The sequence below is a fragment of the Tinamus guttatus genome, unplaced genomic scaffold (assembly GCF_059628265.1).
Source record: "Tinamus guttatus ecotype Peru unplaced genomic scaffold, ASM5962826v1 Tinamus_guttatus_pri_ptg000383l, whole genome shotgun sequence".
NCBI lineage: Eukaryota > Metazoa > Chordata > Aves > Tinamiformes > Tinamidae > Tinamus > Tinamus guttatus.
Genome location: NW_028288917.1, coordinates 2,995,798 through 3,021,915, shown reverse-complemented (window position 1 = coordinate 3,021,915; position 26,118 = coordinate 2,995,798). Strand labels below are relative to the sequence as shown.

Genomic DNA, 26,118 nt, shown 5'->3' with positions numbered 1-26,118 from the left:
AGCGGTGGGTTCACGGCTGGACTCGATCTTGACGGTCTTTTCCAGCCATAACGACTCCACGAACACGGCGGCCGCGCAGGTGGCAGCAGCCGCTGGGCGGTAGCCGCTGCCTCCCGGCGCCACCCGAGGGGGGCGGCTGGGCCCGGCTGCCGGTGCGGGCAGCGCCGCGGGCCCGCGCCGGGGCAGGGCGGCCCGGGCAGGCCCGGAGCGCGGCGGAGACGCGCGAGCCCCGGCCCCGCCGCAAAGATGGCAGCGGCGGCGGCGGCGACGGGGCGCGGCCGCAGGTGAGGAGGGAGCGCGGGGCGCGGCGCCGCCCGCCCCCGGCCGCCCTGCCGCAGTCGCCGGCCGCGAGCGGGCGCCTCCCGGCCCAGCCGCCCCGCGCTCCGCTCCGCTCCGCTCCGCTCCTCCCCCGCGCGCGGTGACAGCCGCGGGCCGGAGGCAGCGCCCGCTCCCCCGCGCCCCTCCGGCCGCCGGGAAGGAGCGCGGCGCGGCGAGGCCGCCGCCCCCGCGCCCGCCATGTGGAAGCTGAACAAGAGCAGCAAAGTTCTCCTGGACGACTCGCCCGAGGAGGAGGAGAGCCGGCCCCGCGGCCCGCCGCCCCCCAGCGCCGCCGCCTTCCCGGCGCCCCAGGTAGGAGCGCGGCCCGGGCGCGGAGTCGCCGCTCCGCGGTGCGCGCCCCGGCCCGGCGCTGCGGCCTCCGCGCAGCGGGGCGCGCGGCTCGGCTCCGCTCGGCTCGGCTCGGCCCGGCCGCCGCAGCCCGCGCCGCCCCCCGCGGGGGTGGCAAGAGAGGCGGCCGCGGGGAGCCGCGATGGGCGAGCAGAGGGGGCCTCGTGCGCGCGGGGCGCCGCGGGGTGTCTGCCCCCCGCGCCCGCGAACTCGGCGAGAGCGGGGCAGGCGCGGCTGTCGCCCGAGCCCTCGCCCCCTGGCGCATCGCGGCTCGGGGGGCTGCAAACGCCTGAGCTTGGAGCCTGACATCCCTTCCCTGCCCATGGCTGTCCTGCCCAGCAGCAGCGCGTCTGGGTGCCCGGCCCGAGCCCCTGGTCCTGCTCCCGCTCAGTGCTGCGGGGTGTCTGTGCCACAGCCGGCTCTCCCCGTAGCAGCAGCCGGTGCCTCCCTCTTGGCAGCTTTCACCAGTATCAGAAATCACCACTCTGGTCTGTCCTGGTCCCTTCTGCTGCCCTGCAGCCGCAGGAGCCCTCTGAGCTTTGCCGCTTGCTTGGCAGCAGCTGGGAAGGTGTGTGGGGCGGGCAGGATCTTGTCCTGTGGCAGAGATGGAGCGGAGGTGCTTTGTGAACGGGGCTTGGTGACCCTTTCGGGGGCAGGGAGCGATGGTGCAGTTGAAGGTGGCCTCGGAGGTCTCTTACACGCTCCTGTACCACATTTGGTCTCCTTCCTTCCGCAGCTCCTGTCCTGGGATGCTTGGAAACTTCCTCTGTTCTCACTGTGCTGCGGGTTACTGCTTACCATTTAACTGGGCTTAACTGGGACACCTCAGGTCCCCCAGAGCTTCCCACTGACTATTCACAGCTTCTCTGGCCACAAACACTCCAAAGCCCCTTTGAGACCCCTGGCCTTACCCTCCTCCCGCAACATGAGAAGGTCGATCTTCCACCCTGCCAGCACTCCCAATGTTTCATCCCTGCTTTGTGCAGGGACGTGAGTCCCTATGACCAAGAAGTACTAAGCTGTGTCTGCATTGCTTTTTTGTCAGTCCCTGTTCTAAGCTCTGCAGTGTCCTGGCCAGCATCACTCAGCCACCTTTGGGGAAAGTAAAGCTGTTGTAAGAAAGTCTTGGTCTTCCACAGCTTCTCCTCCTGGTTGTCACTGTGCAGCCTGTTTGAGCAGTGGATGAAGAATTACCTCGCTAGGAGAAAAAAATGCAGGACTTCCCCAGTTTACTCTCTTGAGGGCCAAACTCTAAATAACTTGTTTGAGTGCTTTTTAATAAATTAAGAAAGCCCTGCAGTAGCCTTTGGGCATAAAATTACTCTTAGACTTCCTTTTCTCTATGTTCGTTTCCTTTAGTAAAAGGGAAGATTAACTCTAGGCTAACACTTTGATTTTAATTTTTGATGTGTTGCCTTTGCCAACAAGATCTTTTGACTTTGTTTTCATTTTAATGGAGCAAGCATTCAAATATAAAATAAATAATCCTGAAACTGTTTGCTTACAGAATATAGTAGTGGCATCTGTGCCATTAAAAACAGAGCTGATTGAAAGTCTTCCAGTATAATGAAATTTTGCTGATATGACATTTCTTCAAAGCTGAGAAAGAGAGAAGGAATTCTCACAGAACAACCTGATGATTGTCGTAGAAGAAAGGAATAAAGAACAAAGCTGCTAGAAATAAAATAATCTTTGTTACTCCATAAAAAAAATACTCATTTCATTTTGATATGGAAGTATGGTCTGGGCTTACTCAGGCAGGCATTTGAATTTGTGTGAATTAAAAGTTCTACCTGATGACAGACATTTTGTCAGTTTGGTTTCTGAGAATGGTTTGATTCTGTTCCAGGGGAGAAGAGAAAGAAATTTTGGAACATGAAAATTGCAATGGGAGGGAATTGTCAGCCTTTAGCCACTTTTCAGCAAAAAAAGTTTCTGCATTCAATAAAGTGTTTTGAACTGATAACACTTGTTTAAAATAGTAAGCTGCTTCCTGAGATAAGAAAGATAAGTAAATTCTGAAACGGTACTTGTGTAAATAACTGTATGAATTGTAAGTTTTTTTTAGACTGGACAGTTTTGGATTGAATTATAAAAACTAATTTATACTTCGTCTCTTTTTGCAAAGTGAACAGGCTTCATTGGCTAAAGCTACAATTTATACATGTAGGCAGCTTATTACATGTAAATACTACAAATGTGTAAAGTGAAATTAATGCACTTACGTCTGAAAAAGTGCGAGAAACAGCAGCAGCAGTGCGTGGCAAACATGCACACAGGTTGTAAGGTGCTCATTATATTTCAAACTGCAGGTTTTCTGAATGAGAACACTGGTTGTTTTTGACAATGTTTTTATACTCATGCTAGGTTCTCATTGATTAAAGTCACTATAATGGGTCTCAGATGTCAATAATGTGTCAATGTTTCATGGAACTCATACATAAAATGGTGCTCAACTCTTTAAAAAAAAATAAACATACTAGAGTAGTTGCTGGGTGCAAGCTGATCTATATTATCTTTTGCAACTTTATACTTCATGTATTTCAGGTTTCTTGACCTGTTCTCTGAGTATAATAACGAATATAACAGAAACTACAAAGAAAGTTATGTGCAGAAACATGTTTTGTGCTGAATTTTGTTTAGACTTGTTCACTGGATGTTTTAAAACTAGCTATACAGAATTTATCTATTTTAATTAATATGTTTAAGTCTCTGGTATGATTTTAAGTACATGCTTTCATCTTAAAATGAATAGAAAGCAGACAGGCCCTGAAGGAATGGGTGGAAATGAAGCAGAAGGTTGTATGTTCTACTAATACATTGAATAAGAGTTTTATTTTTTTTAATTAAAAAATAAAGCAGTAAATGTTAATCCAGCTAAAGTCTTCCCTTCACTTTCTAACCCTTTGAATAAGTCCCATATGGCTTTGCCTACATTACTCTTCTCATTTATTCATAAGTCCCCTCTATGCTAGCCTGTTTGTTTCTTTTCTTTTCATCCAAGCTGGTCTTACAACATTTCAGTGACATTTTTCTCTCTAAAATCTGTCACCTGTTCAGCCGTCATTCTTGAACACTGACTGTGGGGTTGATGGTGGAAACTTTCTGGAAACCTTCCTTGGCCTGCTTTTCTTGCTCTTCCACCTCCTTGTCTGATTTATCCTTTGGCAATTCTTAAGCAGAGAATTTCTCTTTCTTGCCACTTTCATGCAGCTCTGCAGAGTTGTGTTCTCAGTTTTTATGTTTTTCAAATCTTTCACTGCCATTTTTACCCCTTTGACCCAGCTTCCATATGCTTCTTGCCTCTTACTGCTTTCCCTGTTGTTTAGTTCTCTCAGAAGTCTTTCAAAGCATCTGTTTTCTGGTTGGTCTACTACTATAGACCACATCAATATTTATTATTTTGTTAATCTTGAGCGAGCTCAAGACTGTGGTTTTTATCTGTTATGCAAAAGAGAATCTGTGTCTATACTTTACTGCTGCTTCCTCTATAAAACTCAGGTCTTATTTTTCTTTCTGTCTAGACGGTTGGGATTCCTGTGCAGACCCTTCCTAGCCTCATGGCGGTTGCTTCCCCCTCTTGGGCTCCCAGTCATTGCATGGCGTTTCCCTCTTCATCTAGGCTGTACACATGCCCTAGCTGATGTTAATGTTGTTGCTTATAGCATAAAGCTTGTGGCATCCTTCTGTTTTGCATTCTTCAGCTGGTTTCCCTTTGCTTCTGGACATTTAAAGTCAAATTTATATCCCAGCTTTTAACATTTTTTTTCTTAATAGGCTCTTTCCATTTGCCGTGGCTTCTTCTGTGCTTTCCCATCTAAGGTAGCCTCTGTTGGGCAGCAACCTCATTTCTCTTCTTCCCTGCTCGCCCAGGTCAGAATTATCCCCTTCAAATGATCCATAAACTACTGTCCTCTTCTTCTGCTCATTTATTGAAATCTTCTTTTCCTAAGATGTTTTTTGTATCTCCATATAGTTTTGCAAGGTGTAGGGTTGTACTTTCCTAGTAGTGTTGGAGTTTTTTTCTGCCGTTGATGGAAAAACTAACCTACTCTTTTGCACAAGAATTCATGTTTTTCATTCCCTGAATATTTTAGTAGTAAAATAGCTGCAATAGAAAATGGGAAAAATGTATAAACCTGTCTTTTGACAGTGGTTACACATTGCAGATATACAGAGTTGTTACCATCAAAAGAATAACAGGTAGACAGTTCTGTCATCATAAAAGTGCACTTCCAAAGGGTTTTGTCATCAGCTCTGTCTTCTGGGAGAGCAGATACTGGCTTGATAGATCTATGTGAGCACCGAAGTTGGTACGTCAAAAAGAAACAGGGGTTTTGCTGGTGAGCTCCACAACAGAAAATCACATGTTCAGGCTGTTTTGATGCTACTTAGCAGAAATGATACTATGCAAATATTCTCATTACTACTAGGAGATCTTTTTTTAGATGTATAATTTAATTTCAGATGCCTACGACTGCATAAAAATAGTATGTCCACTACTCTCTTTTGAACTACAGTAGGTTTGTTTTCTGGATCAGGAAACAGCAAATAAAAAATCTTTGTACGTAGGAGTTGTTAAAAATAGTTGATGGAAAAAATTCTAGTCAGATTGGTATCATAGAAATGGAAAAGTTTTCACTGGAGTATTTGAATTATTGAAGCTCCTATAGTCAAATTGAGTACTGATTTATTTTGTTTCAGCTTCATCATATATGTTATTTTGATCTTAATATAATTGTTACCAATTCTTGAAGCATATTTTAAATACTTCAAAGTAGACTTTTGAATCAAATGGGACAAAAACAAATTCTTAATGATCTGAGCTTTTTATTTGTTAAGGTGTATAATGTTCTTTGAAAAAATAGCAAAGCCTGGGTAAAATCACTTGTTACAGAGGTGTGCAATAATGCGAACAATTACTAAACAAAGAAGAACCCTCCTGTATTGATGTAAAAGCTTACAGCATAGGAATACGATACTCTGTTATTTTGTAACGTTAATAAATGCGATAAATACAAAAGTACTCTTACATATGTGCTTATAGTCTGAAATAAATCTTCTGCAGTAAATTTGGGCCCTTACCATCTATTCACACTAAAAATATGTGAATAGTGTAGATTATTTTACTTGAAAAGGCAAGGAGTGCTAAGCAATAGCTGTAAGAATCAGCAGTTAAAACTTTCTATGAAAGTTTATGAAAATGCTAAACAAGCTTTTGACAGCTGTGGGATCTTTTGTAGGAGGAAAGTGTTTCTTCTTGATTTTAATTTATTCAGTTTTGATAATTTAAAAGATGAAAAGATAGGAAAATTACATTTTATCTTCAAGTCAATCTGGTGAATAAAAGGTAGTTATAAAGGACTGGGACCTAGAAGGCAGAAACATTTTTAATGTACGGGGTCAGTTGTCTGCTGCATCTGAAATAGTCACCTGGACTCTTGAAAAAACCCTGTTTAGAGATTAGTGTTGTCTAGCAAAGATGTACAGCGATGGAATTGGACTTATTTAATGTACCTGATGTTTGTTTTGTGCACAAAGAGAAAAGAAAATGTACTCTCAATTTTGCCAGAGTTGCCTAGCAGATGTGCAGCACAGAGGTCACAGGGGTGTTTTATATGGGGGATTAATTAGTGTAGGTGCTTTCCAAATTTAGGGAGAAATTTGGAGTGCAAAAGTCTCTTTTGTATATGAAGAAAAAACACAATTAAAATACCAAATTATCCTTGAGCATGAACAGACCTTAGAAATGGCTAATTTAATATTTTCATTGTGATATTAATGAGAAAATTTCATCATCTGCCCACATGACTAGTTTGGGTCGCTTGCTTGCTTTAAGGACATGCAGGTAGAAGTTGGAGGTCTAGCAGTAGATGAAATAAGGACAAGATTAATGACATGATCTTAATCTGTATTACCAGGGAGCCAGAGAGGAGCAGAGGAAATTCACAGTTAGGCTTGGGAGTCAGTGTCTGCAGAGCACAGCCTGGTGTCCCAGAGACAGTCCCCCGGGTACGGCTGTGTAATACCTCCCTAGTTTGTTAAAAATACCATCTTTGGCGTCTTTTTTCTTCTGTTGAGTCTTATTTTTCAGATGTGTTAAGGGTATGTTAAAATAATATAGCTATTTGACCATTTACATTTGATCACTATTTTGGAGGTTGTTTCAATTTCCTGACTTTGAAAGTGTATGTCCACATGCTATTTTTTTTCCAAATGTATTTATGCAGGACAAACAAAATGTGGCCTGACACTACTGAATTTCTCTGATAACTTCCCTCTCACCTTGGTTTAAGTATACTTTGCGTTGTCTGCTGCTTCTGTTTCAGCTACAAAACTAAAGAAACAGTGACTTTTGCATGCACAATCTGCTTTAGTCCCATCTATTTCATATAAAGTTAGACCCAAATCCTCCCCCAGCTCAAGGGAGCTGTGCATTTTTGCTAGCTGTGGTTTAGGCCAGTGAACCGGCAGTGTGCTCTGTGCTGCCTCTGCTCAGCCTAGATGCATACAGCTGTTCTACTCTTCAGTTTCTAATCAGTGCTTTGGGAGTCTTTCCAGCTCCAGAGGTTAACGTCCAGGTTTGTAATTCCCCACGTACTCTCTCCCCGCTCTCCTGCATCTCCCATCACTAAATTACTTGGGATGTTTGTTGCAAACTCTCCCCTGCAGTGTGTGTCTGTGTTTTGCTTTGCATTCGCTTAAGGTGTTCTTCTGTAGGTCATAATCTCATGGGCACTAACAGTCATGATAACAGACTCTAAGTTATGCTTAGTCCTCAATGAGCCATGGCAATAGGCAGAGGAGATTTAATAGGGCAGTAGAAGAGTGATAATTTACAGTGAGAGGATCTGCTCTTAAAATAATAACTTGTTTAGTTTACGTGCTTTCAGCTCTGACGTCTAGTATAGGTTCCACAACTGCCTGCAGAAAATCAATAATAAACCATTTTATGTACTAGAGCCAAAGAAGGGCACGCGGGGTGAGACGATGCTATTATTTGCCTTAACTCTTTGAAGTCCAGTGCTTCTCCTCTTGGACTGAATTATTAAAGTGAATGATCTAAAGAGACTAATTAATTACTTTACCACAAAGGAAGCTGAGGGAAGTAGATTACAATTTTGATCTCTGTACAAAAAGGTTTGTGTGCTAGTTGAATTAATCCCTTGAGTACCTTATGGTTTGCAGTATGTCCAACAAAAGGGCACTTGTTTCCTTAGGAAAACACGCTGTGCATACCAACATTCCCTTGGCAGAGCTGGAAGCCTATTCAAGTTGTTGATCAGCATTTCCCACTGGTGTTTGCATTTAGTCATCTACTTGGTTACTAGATACTACGAGAACGTGGTCCAAATTTTTCTAAAAATGAGTTGTCATAACTGCAAGCTAGCTAGACTAAAAATACAGTGAAATAACTGAGAATTGGTGAGAGTGCCAGCGTTAGCTATGTGACGTGGTAAAGCAGGCGCCTCTTGACTTCTTGTAAATATCTCTCCAGTAGATTCCCCCGCACAGAAATTGAAAAACGAATTGCCAGATGCCCAAGCTCTGAACACCAACACAAGCAGCGAATACATATCAGAAGCTGTGTGTGATTCATGCATTTTCTCTTTAGGTCTTCCCACCTCTGATCTCTGTTAATCCCTGCCCCACATGCCCGGAGGTTCTTCCCCGTGGGCTGTGCGAGGGTCAGCGTGTGCAGGGGCAGCCTGTGCCTCTACCCCACTTTTTCTCTGTTGCTGTGGGACATTAATTTGGTTCTCAGTGCTTCTCCTAGCTGTAGGTGTGTGTTTTTTTTTTTTTTTCTCAAAATGTTTAGAAATCTTTGAGACTGCTAAATTGAAGTCTGCTGGCCGACTTTGATCAAGAATTAATGCTAGCCTGTAGGACATGGATGGGCATCAGAAATGCAGCAGAACCGTCCAGCTCTCCTTATCTTAAGGAACAAATCTTAAAATGAATGTAACTTCCTTTATAGATCTCTCCTTGGCCTCTTGATATTGCTAAGTGTTCCACTCTGGAAAAAAATACATATTTTAAGTAATTGCTTCTCACCAGATATTTTCCTGAGGGTTTCATATCCTTTAATCTTTATATTTCATATCTTTCAAATTTGTATTGCTGCCAGCCCTTCAGTGTGTGAGAATAGTGGTACTGTCAGCTCCTTCCTCCCTTCGTTTGCATAGTATGTAGCACTGGATATGGATATATTAACAAAAAACGCAGTTGTCACACATTAAGAAAAAATAATTAACCTTTGCCTGCCATTTATTCTAAATTGCATCTTTCATCAAAGACAGCTTCCATGTTTTATTATGCCCATGAAGTGTATCCATGTCCACTGGCGGTGCTCGCTGCAGCTCCCGTCTGTTCCCGCAGCCGCTTGCAGGGTGAAAGTGGCCTCGTGCTTTGTGGTGTTCGCCCTCTGCCTTGCTAGAACTGCCTGCCCTCACATGTCCGTTTTTTCATAGTAGAGCAGGAACTTCGTTTATGCATTTCCATGCTTTTACTTCCCTTCCTAAGATACTCTGAAACTGGGAAATGTAAAATGAAGGGGTAGGCACTAGTGCCTATTGCCTTTTTTCTTCTGGATTGATGATCCTGGTGGCCAAAACCTGCAGCTCTGACAGCTCTGAATGTCTGTGATCATAACTCAGTCTTGCTCATGCTTCCCCTTGGGGCTTTTACAACTCCTAAATTTTTTTCTTCTCTCTTTGGTAAAACTTTTGAGGGATTAGATGAAGTGTTCTGTAGCTGCTGTGCCATGTCCAAGCAGAGTTATCGCCAAGCTGGGGCTTTGTAGCCTCCTCCAAAAATGCGACAGCTGGTAATGTTGAGGGAAAAACAGAAAACTGTGTATATCTGTAATTGTATATATGTGTGTGTGTGTGTTGGGGGGGTGGTCTGCTTAAAACATTGCTAGCGATTCTCATTTAGAAAAAACAAACTGAATTTCATGTTAATCTTGTGCAAATCTATATTTTGTCATTCTTGGTATGCCACCTACAATACTATTCTCCTATTTTAAAGGCAGCTCAGCAAAATCTTGTAAGTGACTTGTTAAGATTCACAGGAAGTAATATTCTCATTTTGACTGATATAAGAGTTCCTGACTTTGTATTCGGTCCCAAAGAGTAATCCCAAAGTATTTTCTAAATACAGTTATAACTGAACTGTGGTCTGATGGTCCTCAGTGGTTTTTGGAATGCTCCTAATTCCATCCTTGTCCATGAATATAATAAGCAGTATTGCCTATAAAGGAAAATATCAATGGGCAAATTGAAATTAATATAACAGCAACAAAAAAAGGGCTCTGAAGCTGGTTTCTCAAAGGTAATGATGATGGAATTGGGCCCCCTGTTCTTAAGAATTGTCTAAAGACCTACCTGTAGCACTCAAACAATGTAGATTTTCATGCAGGCACCCTCATCGGCCTTGCTAACAGCATCAACAAGAGCTGAGATCTTCGGAAACGTTGGGCTGCAGTATACTCTGTGTGCGTGAGTGTATGCATATGTGGAGATGTGGTCTAGTTTATATAGAACTACTTGAAAAAAAAAAAAGAGCTTTCTAAGCAAGGAGCATATTGACTTCTTAGCCCTTATTTTAGTTGGGGTTGTTGATGGTGGAAAGTTGGTAAATTTGACTTTGGAAATGGTAACTGTCATAAACATAGAAAATGACTGAGGGTGAATACAGGGGATTCCAAAAGAAAGCTTGATTTTGCACAGATTTTATTACTTTTGATGAAGCATTTTTATGATTCTAAATATATTTTGTTATTGATGATGTTTAGTTAGTTTTGCATTATGATCATATTTGACAATTCTGATGGGCATTTTTGGCATATTCTGATAGGCTGAATAAAATTAAAGCATTATGAATACACTGAAAAATGTCGCTGTTTATTGTCAAATGGAAACTGACTGTGGTGCCTTTTTATCCTTTTTTTTTTTTGAGAATAAAGACCAGTTTCTCCATGATGAAGTTTCTTCTTCAGTGTCACAACTTGCAACAAAGGTAAATATCTGTTCCTTGGAACTGTAACTTATTTTGTATCGTATATATTTCAATGTCAGTTAAGAACTTTTCATGTATAGCTTGAATTGAGGCTTATTTATGCACTTCATGTGAGATTTTTAAATTACTTACGATTCTTCTTCATACTGTCAGTGGTTGGTTCTCCTTGAAGTAAGATGTTGGCAACAAATAGTTCAGTAACATAGCTGAATTCCTTTTTTTGTGTGATAATTAAAGGAAATGAGAAGGAGTAACTGAAATTCTGTCTAAAGATAAAATAGGCAATGAAAGGCATGAAAAGCAAAAGGATTTATTATTTATTGCATATTTTATATGCAACTCAGTGGGCTTTCTGACCACAAGAACTTCATTTTGTATCTCTTTCCAAAAAGAAAAGTACGTGTACAAGGGAGAATTCTTTACCTTGATATGGGTCCAAGAATTTTTTTTTAATGTTCTTAAAATACATTAGTAGAAGATGAAAGAACGGGAAGTTTTTGTTGTATGCTAGAGCTTGCTTTGAAATTCCATAGGTATGGGGAAAACATTTAAAATTGTTTCATTAGTGTAATAGGATACTTGACATTTATATGCATAAACTGAACATCTGCCTCTGTTACTACTGTTTTGTTCTACTTCAGATGCAGCATAATTTTCCCTGAAAATACAAGTCCGAGTGTACTATGTATTTTCTGCTTTTTAGAAAAAAACAGATTCATTTTTATGAAAACATAAACTACTGGTTGTTTTATGTCAGGTGATGAGTGTTAAGCCAATTTTAGGATTTTTTGTTAGTTTTATATCAATTTTTTTAGTTCATTTCTTAATCAGGAAGATTTGTTAATTTGATTTTTTTTAAGAAAAAAGAAGTCATCAGGCAATCCACTGAGCTGCATTATTTGTGTGTTGCAAAATAAACCCTCCTTACATTAAAAATGGATTCACAGGAAAGCTCCTTATTTTCTCATCTTTATAGTTTCTTGTCGGTGATGAGAGCACTTTGTTTTTCCTGATGTCTCGTCTTAGAGCTGCGAGCAGAGTGATGTTGCGGCAGTTCTGAAATACTGAATAACTCGTAACGGGCTGGTGAATGTGCACGTGGCCTTTCCAGTGTGGGTCTTTGGTGAATATATCGTTCTCAGCAGTGAAGTATAAAGGAGAAGTCAAGAAAGGCCTGCAAAGAAAAAGGAAATGCGTGGGTGCCTCTGCTGCTCAGGGGAGACACCCTTCGTTGCATCTTTAAGCTGGGTCTTGGGCTCTGTTCTCAGTGGAAAGCCTTTGAGCTGGGCTCGGAGGTGCAGCACGTGCCAGCCTTGGTGACGGAGGCTGGGAAAAGACGCTCACGCTCGCGCGGGAAGCTGCTGTTGTCCAGGTTCCCCTGGGAGGCGGGTGAAGCCCTGAACCAGCGGCCTCGTGGCGTTGCACAGGGAGCAGCTGCGAACCCTCCAGCGATAGCCTGGGAAATGGAGAAATGCAGGATGAGGCCATGCTGCACGTTGGGCCTTGGCTGATCTCAGGTGTGTTACCAAAGTGCAGAAATTCTGAGCGAAAACCATAGTGAAGGCATCTCTGCCACAGGTACTGCGCCTACTTCTGGAAAGAGAGTAGTTTCCCTCTGATGGAGGGAAAAAAACCCAATATGTTAATAAAATGGGAAATGCTAGGACGTTCTTGTAGGGCCAAATTCTGGAGTTTCTGCTCCTCGGAAATGCAGGATGGAGTAGCTCTTGGTTTGCACATCAGAAACTGGGGGAGTTCTGAACCTTCTCCTGCCAAATGCTGTGATACCTGGAGCAAATCTGAAGGGGAGGGGGTTGTTTCTTCATTTTCTGTTACTTCAATTGTTGCATGTTATGAATAGCTTTCCTGTGAGGCGGTAACAGCACTTCTGGAATTAAAGCTGATTGATTTTTTTTTTTTTGTTATAAAACACTTAGCTGTGACTTCACTGAACTGTAAACTACTTATATGGAAAATTCCATCCCCAGCTTTTTTTGAGGGGGGGCTCATTTTGCTGGGGGAGGAGGAACGGAAGCTGCAGCACAAGCAATTGTTTCTTCTCAGTCAAGGCTGAGAGGAAAATCCGTTCTTTTTGTTTACCATTAAACAACAACAACAAGTGTTCTGGAATACCTCTAGTTTGAAGGGATTTGATCTACCAACTGTCAAACTTATGATGTGAAAATACTTGCAGCATTCTGCTAAAACTTGGCCAAAGTATAAATTTCTGGAAATCTCATTTCGTACATGCTGAGCAGAGTTCTTTTTTTTTTTTTTTTTTTTTTTTTTCTTTTAGGGATTAGCTGCTTAGCTACACGGTGGCACTAAACATGCCAATTCTCCTTGCAGGTATGGAGCAAGAATCCCCTGTAATTGCTGCTTTGGGTCCTAAGGACTGTTGGCGTATGGCTTGTCATCGCCCACAGGGAGCCACTTCTGTGCTCCAAGGCCCTGCTGGTCAGGCAGGCAGGGAGCAGAAAATTGTACCGAGAATGTGCATCCAGCTACCAGTATCTGTTCATAAGGCAGTACCATCATTCACAAAGCAGTGCCATTTTATGTAAAGTAATGTTCCAGTGCACTGTCATCTTCTACTTTGAAACTTTTAACTGTTTATCATGTATATCTAATATACTGTGCCCAATTTCTCCGTGTTATTCTTTGAATAGATGGAATTTTATGCTGTTTCTTTTCCACTTGATAAGGTGTTAGCATATATTACCACATCCGCGTTATCAATTAAATTTACAAATAGTCTTTCTCTTTAGTATATGTTCTTCTGAATATATATGTGTTTCGTGGCATAAGTTTTCAGTTTGCTTTTTAGAAGGAATTTACTGTTTTAGATTATAACCAACTGCTGGAATCCCCAGATGGTCACTCTTTTGCTATGTTTTCTAGTGTGGCTTCTAATTTCTCATGAATCTTCTTGCGCTCTGGTAGAGCTCTCGTGGTGAGTTATGTGCCTTCAGCAGTGAAGTTAAGTGAAGAGCCCTCTCAGTGATGCTTTGTTGTTTCTTAGTAGGCTGCTCGGTTGTTCCTTCATTATTCATTGCCTAAGGTGCCTGCCTAGTATGGGAAGCTCAGAATTACGGGAATTGTCAGAATGCATTGGTGTGGAGAAATCTGGTACACAAGTCAGTCATTTTAAGTAGTGCTTCTAAAGCTAGGAGAGGCTTCCAGACCAAAGAGGGGCTGTCCCTCTTTGGGGCACTTTGTGTACAGTTTTTATGCAGTTTCTGTGCATTTGATTCTCTTGAATCAGTATAAGCAACAGAGCAAAAAATTCTTACATTGAGGACTGAGTTTACAGAGTGAGGCTCAGGAGATGAGGTGATTTGCACTGGATGTACAGGAGAAAGGGGTTAGATAACTGCAAGCTTCACAGGGTGCTTGAGTTGTTAAACAGTTGCTGCCACAGGAAAGATGATGTTGCCTCTGACTTCCACAGCCCGTGGTGGTTGTCCAGTTCTGACATCCTGTAATTAACTTATCCCCACAGATAAAAGAGCATGGTGCAAGGAAGGCAGTGTAAATGTGAGGACTGGGACCACCCACTTCAGCAGGGGTGTCTGATGGACCCGATTTGCCTTCTTGAGAAACTCATCCTCAGGAATCAGTCTGACAGATGGACCCTGAGCCTGGAAGCATCATCAAAGCAGAGGGTTTGGAACTGAGGGGGACAAACAGCAGGCAGTTGTACTAGGGAGAGGCAGACTGCATCCATGTGTGACTACTTGTACTGCCCCTTTTATATGGTATACTAATTAAATGGCAGCTTTTTAAAAAACATTTTTCATGGTGGAGGAGGAATAGGGTGCTTCCTAAATGGGAATAGAGTAGTTTATAAATGGGAATTTAATCTACTGAACTGGAATCTGTGCTCGAGGCTTGAGATCTTTGGATGCCTATTAGGACAGGACTTTTTTTTGTCATTAATCTGCCAGTTGGTTGATTCATTTATTTCTATATGTATGTATATATTTTCTTCCACTGATTCTTTTAGGTGATTGCACAGGACACTCTGCTGCACAGCTTTCTAAACAGCTGAAGTGGAAGGTGGGGGAGAAAGGTGGCTGTTTTGATAGGGATAGTGTATGCTGTCATAGTCAGATCAAGTATGGAACCAGATAGGTGTCCATAATCTTATCCAGTATCGTATTAAAGCGGCATCTTGGTTCTTCTGCTTTATTCTCATTTTCATGTTGATAAATTGTAGGCTGCAGTATCCAATAAAGCTCCCTCGAGGTTTGGACTTTCTAACGTCTGGTGCTAGAATTCTAGTCCTCTCTCTCATTTTCAGTTGCTGTGTGCAGCTCTCTGTGTAAAAGCTGGATGTGTTCTAGTGATGCCAATCAGGTGTTTGGTTTTTCTCCATGGATCGCCTCCAAGCTCAGGAATGGTCCCGAATGCCACCTTTGCCTTATCTTTACTGGTAAGACTGCCCAACTTGGAGAGGAGAGGTTTCAAGGGGGATCTTACCGATCTTTCAGTTGAGGAGATAAAGAAGACAGCCAGATTCTTCTGAGGGCTGCCCAGTGATAGGATGGGAGGTGGCAGCCATGAACTGGAGACCATGAGAAAACACTTCTTTGCCGTGAGGGTGTCTGGGCAGTGGAGCAGGTTGCCCAGAGAGGTCATGGACTCTTCATCCCTCGGGGGTACTTAAAACCTGCCTGGATATGGACTGCGCTCTCTGCTGTAGCTGATCATCCAGTGCAGCTTCCTGCTCAAAAACTGTTTCTGGAGGGTCACAATCACAGAATGGTTGAGGTTGGAGGGGACCTCTAGAGATCACCTAGCCCAACCCCCCTGCAGGGACACCCAGAGCACGTGGCACAGGGTGGCTTCCAGGCAGGTTTGGAAGATCTCAGAGAAAGAGACTGCACAACCTCTCTGGGCAGCCTCTTCCAGGGCTCTGTCACCCTCACAGGAAAGAAGTTCTTCCTCGCGTGGAGGTGAAACTTCTTGTGTTTCAGCTTGTACCCATTACCCCTTGTCGTATCACTGGCCACCACCAAGAAGAGCCCAGCCACTCAACTGTTCTGTGGTTCTGTGTATGTAGATCTCTCTTTGAAAGCTTTTAGATGTAGTCCTCTTCAGTTTTGTGCAGCCAGTTAAATCTTAAAAATGAAATGTGAAATTTCTACAAGTACTTTGATGCTCAGAGATTTTATCAATATTTTCATGTTTGCAATAATTTTAGTCTCTTTATATAAATAATTTTCCTATGCAGAGAGGAGTCAGCTAACCCAAATATGTATTCTTCTTTAGCTACTCACCTTCATTTGACATCCATTGCAAGGAAGCTAAGTCTGAGTCTGGAGTCTGAGCTTTTTTTTCCACATCTCTGCAACAGCATAGGAAATTCCCTACTGAATCAGATACAGGTCCATCCAACCTCATATTCTGCCTTAGATCTTTGCAATAAGAGATGCTTTTTAGGAGAATGTACCTTGGCCTCTTTCTTTACCCTGTGCTTCCAACATCAAGAGTTACTGTTTTGGGATATTACAGGATACCCTCTAAGTAGAGGGCATCTTTATGAAGCTGCTTATTGTGAATTTGGCTAGTCCTGGTCTGAATCTGCCAGTAGTTTACTTTTTTTTTTTTTTTTTTTCCCCAGGAAGGCAGTTACAGAATTTCATGTGGTGTTTAAATAAGCACTTACTGCTGCCTGTTTTAAACAAATCTTCTCTTTAGTTTCTTTGGGTGCATCCTAGTCCTCTTGCTATGGCATTTGGTGAACCACATTCGGTTCATCTGCTGCCTTTGTGACTTCTGTAAACCTCAGTCATGACCTTCTTCCTTCCTGGACTAGAGAGTCTCAGTCTTTAGCCTCTCCTCATACGGCTCCTGCTCCACCCCTTGGTAATTGTAGTTTTCTCTCTCTGTATCTTCTCCAGTTGTACCACAAGCTTCTGGGGATGCAGGCACCAAAACTGCAAACAGTTCTCAACTGCTGGCAGCTGCAGGAGTTTACACAGTGGCAACATAATGTTTTCTGTCTTGATGAGGACAGCAGCTTCTACTGCTGCTGCGTGTGTAGGTGTCTAGGTTAAAAATTGAAAATCAAAGAGAAATATATAAATACAGCAGGGAAAACTGGAAGGGTTGGGGCATGAGGACTCGGGGGATTTGAGTTTTTGTCTTCAATCAGTGATAGAGCAACATGACAGCCATAGTCAAAAAGGAGAATGTTGACTTAAAAAACAGCTCAGTGGTTAGAGAAAAGCTTCCTGAACTAGAAGGAAGCTTTTGACCCCTTCTTTTGCTGAGGTTTAACTCCCTTAAGTGTGGTGCCACTGAGAATGCTCTCTAGTGCGAGCTGTCCTCTCCTTTTCAGACTGGTCAAGGGAGAGGTCAGGGCTCAGCGCAGGCACCATCGGATGCAGGAGCTTGAATGTGGTAGGTGCAGATCCTGGTTTTGCTCTCTCTTTCAGCCTACTTCACTTAATATCAACCAGGGGCATCAACACAATGGACTTTATTAGCAAGCATTAGCATTTTAGCAAGATACATTCTACTCCAGCACTCATGCTCTTACGTACATGAATCTGTCATCATTCTTTTTGGAAATACACCTCAACCATTTATTTACTTAGTATCTTAAAGGCTGAATGTATGTTCTCATTCAGGACAGTTGGACGAATAATAAATCATCTAACTCCTTAGCAGATTTTTTTAATATTTTGCTATGTGCCTGCTATAGATTCATTGTGGAAGTACTTTATGAGAATGTGAGCTGGTACTTGCTGAAGATCTTGTACAAGATCTTGCATATAGTCAGCGATCTACAAACAGGCAGAAAGAATGCACAGTCAGCCTTCTGTAGTGTTTCATATAGGGACTCACTTACCTGCTTGACATTGAATGGCCCTTTTCTAATATCTGTTAATCAGCATGGGATTTAGAGAACTTAAATTTTTAAATATCAGAGTTAAAATGCAGATTTTTTTTGCTAGGTAAGAACAAAACTTCATAGACAGTCATCTGTCTATGAAGTTATTTACAAACAATGTAGTTTAAGTTAGACTAGTCTGTATTGCTCACTGAAACCAATGAGGGGCTTTCTGTTCTCAATCTGCAGACTTGTTATGTGGCAAGGGCTTAATGAACCGTCATTAGTGAAGAAAGATAAGCTTACACACAAATTAAATTGCTAAGGTATATTTTTGTCTTTTTCTAGTTTAAAGGCCTAAAGGATTAAGACAGCGAGGCTTGTGTGCTCTTTTTAATTGTGGATTTGCTGTGGTGGCGGAGGCTCCTTTCCCTTCCCCCTTTTTTTCCCCTACTTCCCAGCTAGACGCTGCCAAATCATTCTGTTGTTATGGATTATACCTGTTGCATGAAGGTTTCTTTCAGTTTTCTGTAATGGAATGATGACTTTTTTAAAAAAAAAAATATGAAAACCTGAGTGCTTTCTAGAGCCTGCCTGTGCTTCCCCTTCCCTTCCCCTCTTCTTTTTCTTTAAGCAGACTGTTCTACTTCCAAGAAATTCCCCTTTTTCAATATTCAAGAGCCAATGTCTTGGAGATTCTTTTGGGAGAGTGTCTATGGTGCATGAGCTGCTTAGCAGGGACAGGAACCCGAGACAGAGTAGTAAAATCCTCCTGTTAAACTTGTTACTTGTAAACTTAAAGATTTTATCTGAACTGCAGAAGAAGGCAATGAGATGAGGCACTTAAAGGCCAAAGTTAAGGTATTAGACCATTATTTATACCATGGATGCATGAAGTATTGAGTACAGCTTATATAGGCTGATAGTTTAAACACAAAGATTTGGTGTATATATAGACAGATTTCTGTTTGACGGTATTATCCATAGCTTGTCTGTGTTTGTTTTGGTTCTGTTGATAGAACCTACCTTTCATGACATAGGTATAGTGAATATACCACAGGCATACAAAGTCAATGTTAGTTGTTGGTTTATTTTGTAATATATAATCATAAGCTTAAATTAAACACGAGAGGGTTTATTATAATCTATGCTCACTTTATTCTCATAGTGAAAAATACCATAGGCTTTCCTTACAAAGCCTGGAGGGTTGCTGTGATTCCTGGTGAGATGAGGAGTGGGTTTAGATAGAGGTGAGCAGAGCAGTTGCAGGGAAGTTGGCTCTTTCCCACCTTGCCTGTCGCTACCTTGTGAATGAGAGCTCGAATTTGCTTTGCCCAAGTCCGGATTCATGTGTGTGCATCAAACCAAAATGAGTTGGAGCGCTGGGAAAGCTCTAGCGTAGAGGTTGCTCCGAGTCCTGAGCAGGCCTGTTGTGGTTCCTTCCTGTGCCCGGGAGCTGAGGCCATTCAGCTGAGATGAGGAAGGTGGGTGGGAAGGGAGCTGTGGGACACGGCGGAATGGAAGAGCAGCGGATGGAAAGCAGGGGGTAACGAGCACACAGCTGTATTAATTGCACTCCCTGAATTTCGGAAGCTGGGGTGTTTGTAAGGCCGGGAGTTGGTAGTTCTGGTATCTCCGTGGCTGGCGTTTGTGCTCAAGTTGTAGGTCATTTCAGACAAATGTTTCAAGGGCTTTGTGGGTATATCAGGTATGATCTGCAATCAATTAAAATATAAACTTCAAATTCATTCTGATTTTGTACCACTGCAGAAAGAACGAAGCACAGGCGGTGATGAATTAGCCTTTGCTTGTGTTGACAACTCTAACTTAGTTTTGACTGCCCGTTTTTCCCCAGTGTGTCACTCTGTGTTTAGTGTAATCCAGGAGCACGGGCAGGATCGCGGCGCGGCCTTGCCAGGGCTGCAGGGGCGAGCGAGGCCTTCCCGCCCTGCACTGCGCACACAGGGCTGCTGCGGGTCCCCAGGCCTGGGGAGAAGATTAAACGAGAGCAGCTCCCTTGCTCGGAGGGAGGGTAGTCAAACCTTTCATCGTGTTGCGTGTCTGCTTCATGCAGTACGCCCGCCTGTCTCAGTAAGGGGAGAGTGAGCAGGCTGCGACGCCAGTGTCAGCGGGGCACAAGGAGCAGTTGCAGTGAGCTGAAGTGGGAGCCGCGTGTGGCTCCCAACGCAGTTCACATCTTGGGAGCTTCATGGTTCTGTAAAGCTTCCTCATTTAATTTCTCTCTCATGAGACGCAGCAGCCCCCTCAGGTGGCTTCTCAGACCACCCACATTCCTCACGTCTCTCCCTTACGTGTGACAGGCCACAGTGGCACTCGCCCTCCCAGCCCTGCAGAGCGTCCCCAGGGCCCTGCGGGCCTCGCTCAGCAGGATCCCCCCTGCTGGAAGCCAACCCAAAGGTGCTCCCAACCTTGGGGCTTGTGCAGGCCTGTGGGGCCGCCGTGTCCCCTGAGCTCGGGGCTGCCGCCTCAGCACCAACCGCTCGGTACTGCCGGGCGCTGCTCCGCAGTGCCCTGAATGTGTGATAATGTTTATAACCATTTTTAATTCTCTGTACAGGTTCAGGGGGCAAGTTTCCGGGGTTGGAAGGAAGTGACGTCTATGTTCAATAAAGATGACGAACAGCAGTTGCTCGCCGGATGCAAGTCTCCAAAATCCAAAGGGTGAGTGGAGCGGGGTGCGCGGTAGGAAACACCCCTGCCAGGCGGTGCAGGTGCAGCCTGGGCAGCAACAGGCCTCGCTCGTGGAGAGCTGAATCATACAGAAAGGGTTATGTCCGTTTCAAAATTTATGTTTTGAGCTTAAAATGAATAATATATGCTGTACTATGAAGGACACTTATCGAAGTTTTTTTTTTTTTTTTTTTTTTTTTTTTTTTTTTTTAATATATGTGTCAGGAAGGAAAGGGAACTCAGCTGCATATTACCTTTTTTTTTTTTTTTTTTTTTTTTTTTTTTACTGTAGAGAAGAAGTAAAGGTTTCTGAATCAAAGTCTTCCTCTCTATCCCTGAGAGATAAATCACGGTCAATTTTAGGAATTACTTTCTCTACGTGCTTATCTTTTGAGATTACCTACACCCAAAAGGGATAAGCCGTGTAGCTGTACCAGCATCTTTCCTATTGGAGCTGAAGTATTTGCTTGGGACAGTTTATCTACTGATACAATTAAGAGTATTTTTCTGAATTTTCTGATAATCTATCCTAGGAAGAGGTCTGTCTTGCACTCATATCAGCTGCGTATAGCTTTCATGAACATAATTAATGTTTGTTGCAAGTAGGAAAAAACGAGCTACCTATAAGTGTACCTGTTCAAGTGAAATGTAGGCTTTGAGACGTGCCATAGTATGTTTTGTTTCCATTTTACATTGAATAATGTGTTTATATATGCCACATATTTGCAATATAAATATATACATGTCCCTTTTATTTTGAGCCTGTTTCATAAAGCTTCCAAAGAACTTCTAGCTGCAGTCTGTCCCGCTGTATAGGTGTTAAGACGCTTATTTGCTTTAAGGAGCCTTTGAAATTGAAGCTGAAATGTAAGAATAAAGAATCTGCTTTAAGTTTAGACTCACCCATTGATGATGCTGTTTGCATAACTTTTAAGTTGTGAAGAGAGAGCGTGCAATATGATAACTGAATTACATGTTAGTACTACTATGAAAATTGTATATATTTTAAATTTTAAGTGTGTTTTTTATTTTTTTCTATAAAAATATCCCACATTTTCTATTTTATTGTTAAAATAAAAATGAGATTTGTTAAGTCCTCTAGCCACAGGATACAAGGGAAGTGTCTTGACTTCGTGACTCTGAAAATTCTGAAAAATCTACTATTAGATTTGAAATTTGTTAACAGAAAAAAAATTGTTAAATGTATAGGTTACTCCTATTTAAATAAAGTAATGTCAAGCTGTTTATTTCACGCTTTCCTTAATGAAAAACAAATATTTCGATAATTTCTGTTTAGTTAGTTTATTTTGTGGCAAGGTAATTTGTACATTAGTAGCAGATAGTGTTTTGAGTTTGCTGTTTAGTGCATTGAACCCTGAAGGCTGTGCCTGTCACCCTGAAATTCCAGTTTTCCTTGCATCTTGTTAGATGGTTACATGTACAGGCCTGTACATACACTTGGGTATAAACAGTTGACATTCTGTATTATAAATGATGCACACTGAAAATATGAATTAGTTCAGATTGAAGATTCTTAGTGGGGGAAGAACATCAGGAATACTCTGTAAAGTTATCTCTGAGAGAAATTAGTGTATATATGGTGGTGGATTTTTTTCTTGTATTTTGGAGGGGAGAGGGGTTTTGTGTGTTTCCTTCGGAAGAACAAAACAACTGTTGTCAAAATATCATGCAGCTCTGTCTTTAAGAGGGGAAAAAATGATATCCATAAAATGGTAATAATGTACATCAAATATTTTAGGGTTTAAGTTAAAATTTGGCAAGATGATAACAACTGGTATGAAAAACTGACAAAAATAGTGAGTGAATGTTAAAACTAGTGGCAGACAAAATACTTCCATAAACCTTCTGTTATCCTGGCTTTGCTTTTTTTTTGTTGTTGTTTTTCAAAGTCCTAAATTGTTCTAATGCATGTTAAAGTACTTGGTACACTTCCAAAGGCAGCTCTGTGTAATTCACTAGAGGAGGAAAAAATGAGAAAAGCTGCTGAGTAGTCCTGTACCAGCAGATGGTCATGTCCAGTTATGCCTGCAACACCCTACTCTGCTCAGGTTTACAAGAAGCTTTTCCTGAAGCTGATGGTGTTCCCACAGAGCGATGATCTGACTTCTTTCAATAGTGGATGTGTGCACATAGCTGTGGATAACATTCAGATGTAAGATGATGCTTTCTTGTTGAGAAAAAAAATAAGGTTTCTGACTATAAAATATAATAAATGAAACAAATGCATTAATTGCTATTGCATAGGCTGTTCGATTAAGAAATTGCGTTTTTCGGACCGTGAAATTCAGGAAATTTTAATAATTGCCTCCTCATTGTTATTTTCTAGAACAAACCTAAAATTAAAGGAAGAGATGAAGTCAGAAAAGAAGCCAGGTTTTTGGGACAGTTTGGTGATAAAACAGAATGCCCAATCTAGGAAACCAGATGAGATTGAGGGCTGGGAACCACCGCAGATTGCTGCTGCTGACTCCACCAGTGATGCAGCAGGCACTTTAAGTGACTATACAGCCTGGTCAGGCTGGGAAGAGGAAACCAAAGGCTCCACCAAATACACGAACCTGGCGAGCTCAGGAAACAGCTCCAGGTGGAGTATCAAGTCAGCTGGGAAGCTGGTTAGTATTAGACGGCAGAGCAAAGGTAACTTAACTGACAACTGGGAAGAACTAGAATGATACTGCTAACGTGGAGTACTTTATAGGTAAGAAAAAGGCTCCTTGATATTTACTTGTGTGTTTAAACCAAAATCAAATCTGCTCAATATTGCACCTTTATACAGTACTTTGTTTTATTCAGATTGTTGCAAATTTTTGCTCACCTGATAGTGAATTTTCTTATTACATTGTTAAATATCTGTTTTCCACACTGAAAAAAGAAAAAGTAGAGAATCTATTTTGTGCCTATATTTCACAGACTCTGCAGTACGTTGGATTGTTGGTTTTACCAAAAAAAATGTAATTCCTTAGTGAATGTATACACTGGTTGTGAATTTGACTGCCTTATGTAGGAACTTCCACTAGCTTGAGGTCTTTTTTTTTTTTTTTTTTTTTTCCCCTCCCCCGGGATTTGAGGGTCACTCAAAATTTCAGTTTTGATGCTGTCCCTTTTTTAATAAGAATACTGATCTGTAGCTTGCAGGAAGAATGCTTATACTGAGTACACTGTTTTCTGACTCCGGAGCCTCAGCATATGCTCCAGCTTGTGCACACGAATGCTCGGCTGCCCCCGTGTGCTGCGCTGTGTACGAAATGGGAAATACTGCTCAGAAGCAATTCCTTCCCTCACAGGAACTGCACCAAGAGTCAGGTCAAACGCGTCTTCCAAAGCTTTTTATACTGAACGTTGTTTGACTTAAGCTAAAATTTTCAGTTTTTAAGAGACATGTCATGCCAAAAATTAAAATGTAAATAATTATTGAGAATCTGGAAAACGGCGGAGTAGAGAGCCTAAAACATCTCTGTATTCAGGATCTGTATTCCTGAATCTAGGGGTATGTTACTTCTTATGGAAGGGTGTATGTTCTCATTTTTACAAAAGCCGATGCTTGTTCTGTGAATGTTTGTCTTTTCCATAAGCAGTGATGGAATTATACTCCAGCATTTTGAGGATACCTGAGCCATTGCAAGCAAGTGCATGCACGTGACTTCTGAAGCCTTTTTTATTATAAAGCTTAGCTACCGATATTTTCATTTTTGGTAAAAGGGGGCAAAGCGTTGGACTAGAGATTTGAAATGTATATAGAATACTAAAAGTGCCTCTTTCTAGCATATTGTCTCTCATTAGCAGAGTGGCCAATGTCAGATCTAAAGCTAGTTCCCATTTTGTTCCTGTGACCCACGTAAGTGCTAGCTTAACACCCGTGCGAGAAGCTCAGCCACTGCCCAGTGAGCACAGGGCCTTTCTCTGCTGCTGGTTAAGCTGGTGAAACGGAGCTGAAACTTGCTGGCTGCTCAGCAATATGGCTAGGACTATAGGAAAATCAAATTAGCATTTTGGATAAAATCAACATTTTTACAAGAAAGCATCTTTATATGTAATGGACATCTTGTAAAGTTATTTTTACAAGAAGATTATGCTGATGAAAAGGGATACGTGCGATTTTCTTCTAAGCCTGCAGCTTGTTTCTCTTCCCACCACTCTGTTCCCTTTCGGCTCTCTCTTTCTCCTCTCTCCAGATGCATGGATGCCATTTGGTTGGCAGTTTCTCCATAGCTGTTCCTTGGGCTTTCCTTTCTGGATGTGCATGGAGGGAAGCTGTAGCAAGGTGGTGGTGGTGGTGGTGTTTACCTGTTGTTGCTTGTAGCCTGCTAAAGACATTGTTTTTACGTTAGACGAAAGCTCACCAGCGTTTTGTGCTAGAAACCAGGATCTTGAAGCTGACAAAAGCTTTTCTAAAACTGGCGTTGCAAATTGTATTTTAAAAAGACACTTTAAGAAGATAGAGGAGAAAGGGTTAGCGTTTATCCTGCATCACTTAGTCTGCTAGTGAAACTCCACGTTCGCCTTGGGCAAGTGCGTACGCAGAGGTTAATTGTAGAAAAGAGGTAGTGTTCCTGGGGGAGGTGTGCAGCATTTTATAGCTTATGGAAACCCTCTAAGGCAGGAGCAGCTGGATAGCCTGGGTGATGGTAAAAGATCTGCCAGCAACCCTCAATATTTTACTCTCAAAGATGGGCTGAGAACTTTTAGTTTCCCTCTTGAAGTAACTGTGTATACTGTGACCAGTACAGGTTTTGCCTTGCACATTATACTGTCAAGTGCCTGTTTCTCACCTTGATGATGTGTTTCATGCACAGCTCACTGCAGAATTTTTCAATTTGTTTTTAAATTTATGATAAAGAATACGCTTACAAAGCTGAAGCCTATTATAAAGCAAAATGACATCCAAGTGGGAAATTGGGAAACAAATACTTGAGGTCTGACTCTTAGCGGTGTGAGTTTGGGTGTGCTTTTTAAGTGCTATTTCCTCAGAAAGAACCGTTTTAAGGATGAACGTTGTTAAATTTAATATAATTTATTGTTATGCTTTGGTAATGTATTTGTCTTGAGAGCTCACTGGTGTGAGCTTTCTCCTGTGTTCATAGCCTGTTTGTCTGAATTTTCAGAATGGGGTCCGCTTTTCTTTTACCCTCTTTAAATGCTTAATTACGTTTATGGGCTTAACTATACACAACTCCATATGTGAAATAAGTGTAAAATATGTCCCTTAATATTTGTTTTGAAATTGCATTTCAATCTTTGTGAAATGGTTTAGAAGAAGATAGCATTAAGATTGTATAATAAGATTGCACAAAATAAAATATAGTTTATATTGCTTTCTTGTAGCCAATCTGCATGATTGTTGGCGTGGTTTTAATGGGAATTATAAGCTTCATGTGGCTGTAACTAGTCACTTAACTCTAAGCAAAAGTTTTCTCTGGGTATTTTTATTTATTAGCATAATTTGAAAAACAAAATAGTATTTTCCATATGAATAAAGATTTAGTTTGAACTGAAAAGCCTCCCCTTCGGTTTTGTTCTTGGATGCCGTTGCTCTCGTGTGAAGCGTTTCTGCCTGCGAGGGTCTGTCCCGCTGCAGCGCGGAGGGACCCGGCGGTCACAGGGTGCAGCCACCCCGGCCTGCACCGCTCTCACACCGGGCGGAATTCACTCTCTGAAAAACTGCAAATATTTTGTTTCGCTCTACCTGTTTGTTTAAACGTTTTTTAAATTTACTGTTTGTTAGGGTTGCTGGGGCAGAGCGGCTCCCCCTTCCTGCCCGTGGGGCTGCTCCTCGCTGCGGGCCTGGCGTGGCAGGCGTCTCCTCGAGGTGCTCCGTGCCGGGCCGTGCGACCCGGCTGCGGCGCAGCGGGGCTCGGAGCCCACGCGCTCCTCGTGGCGCT

The 26,118-nt window shown here is 42.3% G+C and overlaps 1 protein-coding gene across 1 annotated transcript; it reads left to right on the top strand.

The window, feature by feature from the left end:
• Nucleotides 1-459: 459 nt before the first annotated feature.
• Nucleotides 460-23,412, top strand: TDRP (testis development related protein). Its single transcript, XM_088530562.1, has 4 exons — nt 460-630; nt 10,627-10,686; nt 20,106-20,209; nt 22,566-23,412. The coding sequence occupies exons 1-4, from the start codon at nt 517-519 to the stop codon at nt 22,909-22,911; spliced, it is 624 nt and encodes a 207-aa protein (XP_088386688.1). The 5' UTR covers nt 460-516; the 3' UTR covers nt 22,912-23,412.
• The last annotated feature ends 2,706 nt before the right edge of the window (nt 23,413-26,118 follow it).

Excerpts from the sequence above, each read along its gene's own strand:
- TDRP (XM_088530562.1), top strand. The coding sequence starts at position 517 with ATGTGGAAGCTGAACAAGAGCAGCAAAGTTCTCCTGGACGACTCGCCC. Across the intron at positions 10,687-20,105 it reads TGTCACAACTTGCAACAAAG|GTTCAGGGGGCAAGTTTCCG; the intron begins GTAAATATCTGT and ends TTCTCTGTACAG. Across the intron at positions 20,210-22,565 it reads AAGTCTCCAAAATCCAAAGG|AACAAACCTAAAATTAAAGG; the intron begins GTGAGTGGAGCG and ends GTTATTTTCTAG.